The sequence below is a fragment of the Coenobita brevimanus genome, chromosome 108 (genome assembly GCF_032717465.1).
Source record: "Coenobita brevimanus isolate Jiangsu-jjx chromosome 108, ASM3271746v2, whole genome shotgun sequence".
Taxonomy (NCBI): domain Eukaryota; kingdom Metazoa; phylum Arthropoda; class Malacostraca; order Decapoda; family Coenobitidae; genus Coenobita; species Coenobita brevimanus.
In genome coordinates this window covers 14,342,129-14,355,527 of record NC_137061.1, presented here as the reverse complement: position 1 = coordinate 14,355,527, position 13,399 = coordinate 14,342,129, and the positions used below count along the sequence as shown (strand labels likewise).

The window sequence follows — 13,399 nt, the reverse complement described above, 5'->3', positions numbered from 1 at the left end:
GATGTATATTCCAGTTTCCACTCAATTACCTCCGGCGTGCCAACCCTGTTCCTGGTTCATATTAATGATCTCTTATTTGTCACCCATAATCCCATCCATTCATAAGCAGATGACTCAACACTTCATAGTTCATTTACAAAGTCTAACTCTCAACTCAGTACAGCCATCTCCATAAATCAAGATTTATCTAGGATCAATGAATGGGGACAAAACAACATTGTCTCATTTAATGCTAGTAAAACCAAATATATACAATATACTAATAGACAGATATTGCCAGATTCGTATATTACCTTCAGTGCTACTAATATTCCCATCTCCAAAAGTATTGAAATTCTCGGTGTCTCACTTAACAATGCCCTCAGCTGGACCTCTCATGTCAGAACACTTGCTAGAACTGCCTCAAAGAAACTTGGATTTTTGTACAGAGTCCGTAACTTCTTCACTGACGAGCAGTTAGCTATAATTTATAAGTCATGTGTACTCTCAGCTTGAATATTGCGCACCCTTGTGGAGTGGATGTGGAAAGGTTGCATTAAAACAACTAGACAAAATTCAGAGCAAAGCTGGTGGGATTATCAATAACCTTGCTATTATAAATAAACTACCTCCCCTACAAGTAAGAAGGGATGTTGCCTCCCTTGCAATATTTTACAGGTATTTCTATGGCAAATGCTCAGACGAAGTTGCGTCCAAGATGCCACCTCTCCATGCCTTCCCTCGTGCTACATGGGCATCTGGCAGCACTCATGACTGGAACGTCACTCAGCCATACTGCAGAACTTCTGCCTATCAGAATTCTTTCATTCCCCGAACTGCATCTCTCTGGAACTCGTTTCCCCAGAGTTGCTTCCCTCCAAACTTCAACCTACAGCGGTTCAAGTCCAACTGTTACAGATATTTTATGAACAGAGGACACCAGTAATCTGGTGTATGGCTTATTTTTTTTACTCATTTGTTTTTCCTTCCTCTGTTCTGTTATTTAAAATTATATATATATATATATATATATATATATATATATATATATATATATATATATATATATATGTATATATATATATATATATATATATATATATATGGAGCCTCTGTGGTACAGTGGTAAAGTGTGTGTTTTCGTACACTGAAGAACGAGGGTTCGCTCCCCGCCAGGGTAATAAACTTTGGGAGCGTCCTTCAGGCCACGTACTGCTTTGGCGGACACAAGGGGTGCTGTGGTTGAACCAGTGTCACAAACTATAAAGTATGCTTGCACCCAGTCTGCTTGAGCGGGCCCATTACACTTGATTCACAGACTACTCACACATCCAAAGCCACTCCAACACTACAATTACACTTACAAGCACTTCTCACCCTACATACAATCTCTACTAGGCAGCCTAAGCCACTAGGTGGAGATACATTGACTGTATCGTCCCCATTTCGGTAGGGATAGGCCAGTCCTGCAGTGGCCACTCAAACGGCTGATGAGATGATATATATATATATATATATATATATATATATATATATATATATATATATATATATATATATATATATATATATAGATATTGACTGATTGATTGTATATGGGGTACAAGGGTTTGAAAATGAATGCGAATGATACAAAAGTAATGATACCTAGTGCTGGTGGCGGTAGGCTACTGTCAAAGCAGAAGGTGTGCGGCCATGTGCAGTTTATCACAAGGGTGTGGGAAGTAACTCCATCTTGTGAACAATTTTTTTGTCAAGTGAGTGTATAAGAGATTTAAGCAGTATTTGAGGTAGGCTGCGGAATAATGCTGATTTCATGTGTGCGGTGTGTCGGGGAGAGGATTTAGAGATTGTCAGGCTTGAAAGGACTGTTCTTGCTGGAGAGTCGCTTGAATGTGTGTGGAGTTTAGTTAGGGACATGTTATGTGTTGGAGTTAGGGCTGTGACTAGGGTAAGGAGTAGTTGGTGGAAGTTCAGGGAGCTGTTGCCACTCCTAACACTGAGAGGGCTCTCTCTCTGTGCTGAGATCTTTGTATGCCCCATGTTTTAGGAATGTAACGCTGTATGGTAGTGAAACCTGGACAGTAATGAACGAAGACATTCGTAGGCTCAAACGTACAGAAAGGACAATGATTAGATGAATGTGTGCTGCATCCTTGAATACGATGTCTCGGGGGGGCGGGAGGGGCTAAGATTGCGAGTGAAGAACCGTGAGAAAGAATGGGACCTGAATGTTTTGGTGTGGTGCTAATTAAACAGTCTGCCAGTAATAGTGTTGGCTGTAAGGATGAAAATGATATATTCATGGTGAGCTGTCTGGTGGTTCACTATTACATACAGTATAAAAGAATTTGAGACTGTACTAAAAAAAAAAAAAAAAAAAAAGTGTGACAGTAGCACGAATGAAGTAAAGTACAAACACTAACCTGACAGCGCAGTTTAGAGGTATCACCCCTGGGGACTCTGCACTCCTGCGTCTTCCCTGACCATCCACTCTCGTACGGCAGACAGTTTTCCGGCACCACCCTGACAGAATATACCACACACTTCATCAGCTTTATCATCACCAGCTTTACCATTATGACCATCAGTTATTCTAATTTTCTTTAACTCATTGTTATAATCTTTACTTAGGCGTGTTATTATTGTAACTTATGTTGTTCTTTTGGGTTCAAGGACACTAGCGAACACATTTATGCAAATGTGCACAATCGTGAGCCATGGCATCTGCCCACCCTCTTATCCTTCCCTCACGTGGAGGGAAATTGTAGACAGGGTTTCACAGAGAAAGGTGACTGTTTTCCAGTGTTAACATGATCGTTCGAAACCTGATTGTTACACATAAAAAGAGAAATATTGGCCAGCTCAAGCTGCCCTTCTTGTTAGTCGCGTTTTCTTGCTTGGTTTCTTTTTTAATTGTGGCAGGCACTTCTACCCTTCACAATTAACCGATTCCGACCAAATTTGAACACAATGACCAGCCTATGACCTAACTGTGTCCTCAAGGTTTTGGTTGCTAGGTCAGTACTTGTTGCCTAGCAACTGCCGAAAAACAGCCTTTTTCTTACTTTTCACGTTTTGAGCTGTAGAACTATTACTAATGGGTAATCTTGAGGTCATTCCCTATCAGAGGTGTGCCATCCATTTTCCTCTCTCTCCTCTAGTTTTCGAGTAGCAACCCTACAAAGATTGGCCTCAGCATCCCTAGCAACCAGTACCGGTTTTCAAAAATGCCCTTGTAGTTCCCCAGTGGCTCAATGGAACTGAATGAAACTTAGTATACTTTATACATTGACCAGTACTAAAACTTTCTCTTATACCACTATGTGCTAAATTGGCCACGTCAGGGGTCAAAGGTCATCAAATCTGAAAACGGTGAAAATTGCTAAAATCACCACTATGTTCAAGCGAGATGCTAAGGCCCTGAAGATTATTAAGCCAGGGTCATGATTCTTGTAAGGAATGTTGCACAGGAGTACCTCCATAGAAAAATGACATTTATTGTCGAAACTCACTTCCAGTCGTAGGCAATGCCATCTACAAGTTGTACCTATGGGGGGCCACTCCGTGAATTTCAATTTCCGTGGTTCCACTGTGGGTGGATGGAATTGAATGAAACTTTGCATGCTTATAGGCGTTAATGAGTACTACAAGTGTGCTCTGTACATGCATGACCTATAACTGCCAAGTCAGGGGTCAAAGGTCATCAAGTCCAGAAAATGAAATGCACTAAAATTAGGATCTTGTTTACATAAGATGCTAAAGCTCCTAAAATTATTAAGCCAGGGCCATGATTCTTGGGTGGAATGTTGCACTGGAGTATTTCAATATAGAAATGACTTTTAGTGTCGTAACTCACTTCCGGTAATGTTTTATGTTGTTTTCTTGGAAGGAACGGTTTGCAGGCTCCTGGCCTTTGATACCTTCTTCCTTGCACATAAAGAAAAAAAAAATGCTTCTCTCAAATAACTCATTTCCACTGCTCACGGTCTTGACTTGTGTCCTTCCAACAAGGTCCAAGCTTCACGTCCATATGTTATAGTTGGTATCACAGTACTGTCATGCAGCGACTTTTTTTACTTCCAAGTTCACTTCTCTATTTCTTATCACTGCTTTCAAAGAACCAGGAACCTTTCTTTCTTTCTTTCTTGTTGTATCCTTTCAAGCACTTCACAATAGATATTCCTGGGACAGTCCAAAAGGGGACCGAAGATTGCTTTCTCATGGATCATATTGTTATGCCAGTAGGATTAGGTTAGTGTTTTATATCTGGAGATGTGGGAAACACGCTAGAAAATAAATGTTGTGCCGTTGGATTGGGCTAATGTTTATATCTAGAGGTGTGAGGGAAATCCTGTAGATTTTGGCATGACTATTTTGCTTACTTTATCTCTTTTCTTAGGAATTAGGTCTTGCCATTATTGTTAATGTGTGTTGTTAATTGCTGTGCATTAGTGTACAAGACACTGTGCGTCTTCTCCTAGGTTCAAGAATCTTCTGGGCCGCACCAGTATGGGGAGCCAGAAGGGGGGACTATTTAAAGAGAACCATCCCGTATCTGACCGGCGGCATATGACCCTGGCAGTTGCTCCATCAGATTTTAATTATGTTCAATCAATCAATCCCGTATCTGAGACGGGTCAGATTTAGTCAGTGAGTCAGTGAGTAACAGACGGAGTTTTTGCACATGGCATCCAGTCAGTGGCATTTAGTTTTGTGCAAGGCAGCCAGTCAGATGGTAGTGACGGACAGTCATCCAATAGCCAGTGAGTCAGTCTGTGAGTCATTGTGGATGAACAGTGGTAGGGAAAGTCTGTGACAGTGAGTCAAACAGTGAAAACTAAACAGCGAAGGATGGAGTAGTCAGCCAGAAGTCAGTCAGTCAGTAAGTGAACAGTGAGCAGGAAGTAGCGAGTGAAGGACAGAGGTAATGTGAGAAAGATAAGTCACAATGTTTTGTAACTGTACCTCAGCTGTGTCTTGAAGGAATAAAACCCAAAAGTGTTCAGCCACCTTTGATTAACCACCTGGCCTCTCTATACACAGTTCTTGACGTCTCAACGAACCTCTGTGTGTAACAGTTGGCGTCAGGAGACGGATTACATCTTGACAGATGGGGACACGTGGATGGGCAGCCAAAACGGCGGATGTGTCCCTGGCAGATACACTCGCAGTGCTCAGAGCACATCAAGAAGCACAGCATGAACAATATAATAAACTCGCAGTGTTGAGGGAAAATCGAGAAGAACAAAAGAAGTATCCAGAGGAACCAAAAAAAAGCCCAATCACGACATCATGTAACACTAGAGGAACTGCTAAATGGGCACAGACATGAGTCTCGACTGGTATGAGAGGAACTACAGGATGGGACCAAGAAACTGAAGCACCAACAAGCAGTAGTATACAATGAGGTGAGAGAATAAATGACCAGGTATAAGAAGTGAGGTAAATGGCTTCCTGTATAATAGAGGATGAAGCGTGAAGCAAAATATGGAAAGTGAGTAATGCGCTCAAAGTCCTTGAACAATGGATAAGAATCATCACCAAACACACCCCTTAGATGCCAATGACAAGTGCGTGGAGGGTGAGATTGGGGGAGTAGCATGCCCAGTGATCTTTGCCGCAGGATGAGAGAGGACATTAGCGCAGTTAGATGTGGTCGGTCATCAGCAGTTTCCAGAGACTTTGAGCTGCTGTGTGGAGCCACAGGGTGCTGCACTGGGCTTGGGGGACAGGTGGGTGTCAGGATGCAGCAAGAAAGTTAGGAAAAGACCCTGACAATATGTGTTGCAGACATCAGGGACCCCTGCATCTTGGGTCTGGACTGCCTGGTGTTCCGCCACTGCCTGCCTGACTTCCATTCGATGCAAATGCGTTTAGGAGAATCGAGTGTTCTACCAAGGGCCATGGAACTTGGAAGTCTACTTGTGACGGCCAGACAGACTGGAGTTATCCTCTTTGAGTCAGAGATGCTGCTGCCCTGCAAGGTCACTGGCTCACTGCACACTGCCATGGAGCACTGATTGATGGAGCACATGAGCCATGGCATGATGGAAGTGGGAGTGATGGTAGGCCCTTAGTTGATCCTATGGCAGAAGTACCCATTGTCATAGCCAACCTGTCACTTCGTCCTAGTAAGATACATTGGGGCACAGCTGCGGGATTGTGCCAGTAAGTCAATCAGAAGCCACCAAGCAGTGCATGAAAGAGGAGTAAAGCCCAAGGAAGAAGTACCTGACCACTTTGCCAGGAGTGCCCAGTGTCTGGAGAAGCCACGAATGGAGCAGCTGAGGGAACTTTTGGTGAAGTGTTTTGAGGTATTTTCCAAAAGGGTTATTATGAACCTGGAAAGTACACTTGGAGTGGGGTTTATTTCCTGCTGGACTTTGGAGATGAAAGGAGGGCACAGAAGAATGATGGAGTTTACAATACTGGCATCCAGATCTTCATGCCCTGGGACCTAGACGGCAGAGATGGCAGAGACGACCCACTAGTCCGGAAGTTTATACTGTATATACTTGTATATAAGTGGTATTAGGTGGCTCTGTCGGGGATGACAGTTTTGGGGGAGGGACAGTATTGTGCTGGTAAGATTTAGTGTTTTGTACCTAGAGATGTGGGGAACATTCTTTAAATTAAGTGCTGTGCCACAAGATTGGGTTAATGTTTATATATGGAGATGTGTGGAACATTCTGGATATTTTGGCATGACTGTTTTGTTTACTTTCTCTTACCTTAGGAATTAGTTCTTGTCACGATTGTTATTATGTGCTATTATGTACCTTTGGAGCTCGAGGAGACTTGGGATGTTCCTCGTGATCTATGGTAGAGTCTTTCCCACAGAAAGAAATCAATTAATCTTCTGTGGCAGGGTCAGTGGACCAGAATAAATATTCCAATTTACAAGCCATATCCTGGCGACTAGGATTCTGCATATCTTACCAGTCTCCTGGAAGAAAGACAACTGGCACACTTGAGACTGAATTGCACTTTTATGACACATATGTTGCCATACAATGAAAGACGGTCTCCACCGCACTGTGACATTATGTGGTACGGTATCAGTCAGTCACATCATCAAATGTTGTCGGTGATTTAGTCGTGTATACGCTTCACTTACGAATTATTGCGACAAAATAGACGTCCCCTCGACCCTATCCATTATCTTGAGTGATGGGGATCTTGTTATGACTGATAAACTGATGGCCTTCTTGAAGGGAGACCAGATTGTATTGAGTGTAAATATGTATATACTATATAATTTAGTTAGAACTGGCAGTTGACGTATTTGAAATAGTTATATCTTTTGCCTGTTCCACTAATATTGATGTCCCCTACACGAGTAATAAACTACGTACCTCGCCTGACAGTCACCACTTGACCAGTGCAAGTGTGCGTATAGAGAGGTATTGGATACTTTCAGTCGATGGTGTTCTGAATCCTCTTGTATATGTTTTCTGAATTAGGATCAACAGTTGACGTATATGATATAATTCATGACTCCTCTGGTTCTCTTTCGTATATTTATGTCCCTTATATAAATACATGTACCTCGACTGACAGTCAGCAGGTGACGAATGCAGTGTGTAATGTAGAAAGGTGTTACGTATTTGCAACCGATGGTGTTCTTTTGGTCGATGTATTTTATCTATTAGCGTCAGACTGTTGTGAATGGTTAGTTAGTCCATTTAGGTCTTAGTGTAGGATAGCGATTTGTTTGTTTGGCTTATAGATGTTAGGATCTTCACATAGGTTTATTATGTGTTCTTGGACACATTATTGTATCCAATTGTTTTCTCAATTATCTCTGAAATACCCGTGCGGCAGGGTGAGTCGGACACCACCACCCCAGGAGGAGTGTACGGGGGAGCAATACCTACCCACCCCACTAGGAGATGACAGGGAGGCTGGCTCACATGTCACAGCTTCCAGGCGCAAACTCTTATATCCCTCGCGCCCCGACTCCCTCTTCCCTGCAACCAGACCACCCGGCAGTATGCAGGAAAGAGACACTACACTCCGGCAGAGGGAACGCTCGCCAGAATCGGGGTGGGACTTGTAAAGACAAGCTCCCAAGCAGACCCTTGGATGCCGAGTCCCCTGGACCGGTCTCCTGTTTGACAGAGGACTCAGAAGGAGCCTCAGGGGCTGCTATCCCCCACCATGAGCAGCGGACGAGTCATAGCCGTCCATTAGTGCTGTCTCCAGGACAGGAGTCCCAAACCCAAAGGCAGGAGAGCAGCCTCTGTCAGAGCTGTGGCAAGAGCCAGGCGTATCCATCAGGCACCTTCTCCCCGCCTTTGGGACAAGGGCCGGAAAGTAGCCTTCGTCAGAGCTGTGGCAATAGCTGGGCGTATCCATTGGGCGCCATCTCCCTACCTCCAGACCAAGGGCTGGAGAGCAGCCTCCGTCGGAGCTGTGGCAATAGCCGGAGTATCCACTGGGTGCTTACTCCCCACTGTCAGGGCCTGTGGAGTCTGAAGAGTCGGTCCCCCAGTCCATCTCCAAGCTCTGGTAGAGACAGGCACCTCCTGCCCCGACCATCCCTCCGATGGCAAAGTGAGATGTCCCTCTGCCTGTCCCTCTTCGCCAGAGGACGACTCCTGTCTCGTTTCAGGGACTCACCAGAGGCTACGCCACCAGAGGCCGTAGCAGACGTGAGTCCCCGAGAGCTGGTGTCCTGTCCCTGCAGTTGACGGACTTCCCCAGGACGAGAGGCCGCAGCTCACCCCTGACGTCCTCCTCCTGATGGCGAGACCACAGCCCCACTCAGACGGCCGCCCCAACAGGACGCCCCGGGAGCTCACCCCGGGCGCTGCCCTCTCCGTGCCTGACCCCAGCCCTGGGCCTCCCTAGGTCCTCCCCCAGGACCCCGACTACGACAAAGGGCCGGCGCCGAGCAACGCACCTCCTGGCCCTCTTCAGCCCCAGCCCCAAGAGCCCGCCCTCCTGCCGGGCCACAGCGGATAGGGAGCAGCCCCACATACCACCCACTTACTCCCCGAGGACTTGTGGTGACCCTGTGGAACACCCGCTCCTGTACTACTCACCAGGCGCCCCACCTCCCACCCTGGGCCAACACCTGAAGCTCCTGGCATAGGCCTTCCTGCCCCTTGGGCTTGTCCTCCACTCCACCAGAACTGTGAGTAGATTCCTGTTTGTGACCCTCCCAAATCCCTCCCCAGTGTGTCGGCCCTCAAGAAGGTCCTCTCCCTGTCCCCGAACCCTAGAGATACTCTCCCAACCCTCCCCAGTGTGACTCACCTCCAGTATACCACAGTGAACTCTATTATTCGTGTGGAGTGCCCGATGCCCATATACGAGACAGTTTTCCTACAGTGACCGCCCTCCCCAGCATTACTCGCTCCCTCACGGAACCGCAATCCCCAGTGTGATCCTCCCCAGTGCCCGTGCCCCTCCCCCGTTACGCTCTCCTCAGTGTACTCACCCTCCCCATACCCCCCCCCTCCCATAACGGTCAGTGCAAGGTAGCGTGTTCCTCCGTCCCCTGTACCGCGTGTGTAGAATAAGGTCAGCTAGGACACTGCCCAGGCCATTCGGGTTTATTATATTATCTAGGAGCTTGCACCTGTCACGCGGACACCTAGATTTCGGGATCAGGATATATAATCGTCCCAGGCGTTACACATCTGTCGTGCCTAGCGCCAGATATTATATAGCCTCTCCCCTAGAAAGTGTGTAAAGACTAAGACTAGCTAGGGTCTCGTAATTGTCACGCGGATGCATTGTATTAGCTAGGATCTCGTAACTGTCACGCGGATACCTAGGGTTAAGGACCGGAGATACACTGTCATAAGCATCAGAGAGAGGATACACTGTGTGTTGCCTGACATTCCTGTGACGCTTTGCTTGTAACACTGTGTATCAGGAAGGTGTAATTCCGTGTAAAGTGTAAAGACTTGCTGAACTAGGTAGAGAGTAATTATTGTATCTGTTATTTCGAGCCATTGCAGTTCCTTTGTTTTGATCATAGAACCTTGTGTGTACTTGTCTTGTGATAATATGTAAGTGTGCTTTTGACCTGTGGTGTTTGTATTTTCCTTCCTTGTCGACACTGACCCGGTCGGGAATAAAAAACCCAAACCCCACCGTGTCTGGAACCGAGGAGTCGGGACCCAGAACACGCTGCATAACGATCTCATATTAAGACATATGAAAATTCATATATATAAAATAATTAATGATATGGTTGAAACTGAATACAAAAAAGACAAAAATAAGTACATAGAATAAAAAAAAAAAAAAGGAATTAAAACTATGACTTAATGACCTTGGCTTCTGGCCAATGATCGATTGAATTATAGCAGTAGTATAAGTATTAGTAGCAATAGTGGTAATAGTAGTAGTAGTAGTAGTAGTTTCAGTAGTAGTAGTAGTAGTAGTAGTAGTAGTAGGTCCATCTGAAATGTGAACCCAGTGAACTCCAAGCTAAAGTTGCCTTACTCCTGCGGTCCACTATCCTCTTTCATGGGACAGAGAGGAGGTTGCAGAACGTTTGCATAATTAGTACTGGTCACCTCATGATGCCGTCGTATTCTAACCGCCACTGATGTTCTATTAACATATTTTATGTATGGTGCTCACTGTACCACATGCATTTTTTGTTATCTACAAGTATATATGAATGCTAGGCGCACCACAGCTACACTCTCTTCGCTCCAACTCGGCGCAAACTTACCATCTCCTCATCCCAAACGCCGAGTTGCAGCAATGGACCAGGAACACAATATGATGATAGTCACGAAGAGTGCTACAGAAAGGAAGCAGATGTGCAGCACTGTCCTCTTCCACCAATGAGCCATGCGGGACAAATGACAAATCTAGGCCAATTTAAGGTAAAAGAACTGCCTTTACCAATTCTCATTCCAGTGTAATTTTAACACATCGACCATAACACTTGAGAAATTTACTCATGTTCATAAAGCATTTCTTATTCAAATTTAGTTCAAGAGAAACCTCCTGAAGTTTAGCATGTCTCGTAGGGCATCCTGCATACCACCAAGGAAGAGGTGCTCGGAAACCAAAACCGGCGGGAATGTTAACTTACCCGACCCTCCTGAAGTAGTTCCACACCTTGTCAATCTGTTCCCCAGCTGTGCAAGAGTTGTCGTTTCCCGCACAACCCACCAACTGCTCCATGGACAGTCGCCTCGCTCCCCGCGTCATGATCCCCAGCCTGTAAGGATGCCAGAAGTCACAACAGAAACACATACAAGGAGTACTCACTGTACGTCAGGGGTGTATTTAAAATGTCACAACGGTTTCCCTACAGGAGAAGGCGCCCACAGATTTTGATCTTCATATTTTTAATAATTATAAGGGTGGGATGTGGCCGTCCTGTATAACTGATTCAAGTCGATGAGCTGGCATACATTTAATATTATTCTTGCTGTTTACATGCAACTTTATTCAGCTCGGGGGAGACGTTATGTAGTGATGGGGTTAAGAGACTTTGTCTTACTCCTCAGTCCAAATAGTCTCTCCTAAGATGCATAATATGATTTCGTGGCAGCAATGATGAAATATGCGTCAGCGTACAGAAAAGATTAATATAGAGAGAGACTTTACAAATATGCAAGAGTGTTAACTGGTCATAGGCTGATAGGAAAGAGGTGCCGGGTGGCCTTTGTAACCCTCTCAGGCTAACATGTAATAGGCGTCCACACTGAAAGTGTGGAATGTATTCGAGCGAGCAAGCGAGTGAGCCAGGCAGTGCTGAATATTGTCTTGTGGTTCATCATCATCCTCTGATTTCCTGACCTAAAAATGCTAAAAAAAAAAAAAAAAAAAAAAAAATAGATTACACACAAAAAAAAATTCCCTCAAACTTTCTAAAACTAATACTCCTCTTGTATTAATTTTAGGCCTAGGGCTTGGGACCTAGCAGGTTAATAATAACTTTGCTTTTCGCTCACTCACAAAAATTGCTTTCACCAAATCTTTCGGTGCGCTCCGTTCCGAATCAGAAATCAGAAGTTCAGTTTCTTTCGTCGATCATGGTATTATACAAGTTTGACTAGGATTCAGTCAAAATTCCCCCCCCCCCAAAAAAAAAAAGCCAAACAGAAGGTATTATTTGTTTTGAAAAGGCAGAACCTGGATGCACTCAACAATCGTTGTAAAATACTGCTGCGCTGCTCACGCAACCTTAGACCGATGCTTCTTGCGCAGCTGGCTGTCACGCTAATCTGCCTAATAAAAAATAGTGTTCTCGATTTACGGAAAAACTGTTGGGAATTATGGGTTGTCTATGAAATGAAAATAATTGAGGATTTTTATGCGATTTCCAAATTGGTGTTTATCTTTCATGTAACTTCAAAATTGGCTGAGATATCCAAAAAAGTTCATTATTGTACTACAGAGTTCCCCCCCACCCCCTACCCTTGCCCCCATTTCGTGCTGATGCGCTAAATCTCGCTCGGGTACATAAGCTGGGGGTCCAAACTGTGACTAAACTTGGTGATCTCGCTCGCTTCGCTCGCTCCAACAATTATAGCTCATCCTGAGCTGAATACGGTCATCTGGACTCAGTGGGAATGGAATACAACAGAAATCCTCATCATGAAAGGGTTCATGGTAACAGTGATTCATCACCCCGCAATATTCTTGAGGTTTCATTCACTCGGGATTAATCATGCAAAAATTACGTTACATTCCTAGCAAAATCCTTTCCGATTCCGTATTTTCTTTCTCATTGTGCAGTTGATGACTCTGTACAGGGGTTCTGGTGGTCCCTGTGAGGAATTATGCTCTAATATGTGTGGGGAGAAGGGGGGGGGAGGGGGCTCAACACATACACCTCTTGAAAACAGGGTGGACGCACAGGCTATTCGTCTCCTCACTTCTCCTCATGCTGACTCTCTTCAGCTTCTCTCATCTTGCCGCATTACAGCATCGCTTTCCCTCTGCTCTTGTGAATTTTCTGTTCATATCCCATCCCACTACGGTGGGCACGCAACAGCAGTACAGAAACGAATTCTCACCCCTTTTCTTCGCAGTTAACTCATCCAACTGCTAACTAATCCTCTCAGTCTTTCGTGTAACTTGTCAATCTGGGATACTGTCCTCCTCAAACTGTGTATGCCCCTGCCTACAGCCATATGTAATTTAATCGCATTGTGTCCATGTATTTCATACTGAACGAATATTGATTTTGAATCTGTTCTATGCAGTTCTACTTTTCTTGGGAAGAACAGCCTTTTCCACAGGTTTATTTATTTATTTATTTTTTTATTTTTCAGAGGGTGAAGGCAGTTACTGAAATATCTACGATAAAGCCTTTGCGATTTGCTGTTGGATTACAATTTGAAAAGCGTCTCAACCATAGGATGGTCAGCGAACAAGAGTACTATCCTCATTCTCAGGTTTTGGAACGTGAATGAAAGTTGTTAAGCCCTCT

The 13,399-nt window shown here is 44.7% G+C and overlaps 1 protein-coding gene across 1 annotated transcript in view; it reads right to left on the bottom strand.

Annotated features, from left to right (window-relative positions):
- Positions 1-13,399, bottom strand: part of LOC145416862 (putative peptidase C1-like protein F26E4.3) — a 109,841-nt gene that overhangs the window by 35,849 nt on the left and 60,593 nt on the right. The window contains exons 6-7 of the mRNA XM_080285732.1: positions 11,048-11,176; positions 2,406-2,505 (exon numbers count right to left, since the gene is read on the bottom strand). Coding sequence (XP_080141858.1) covers positions 2,406-2,505; positions 11,048-11,176 — 229 coding nt within the window. The remainder of the gene's footprint in view (positions 1-2,405; positions 2,506-11,047; positions 11,177-13,399) is intronic.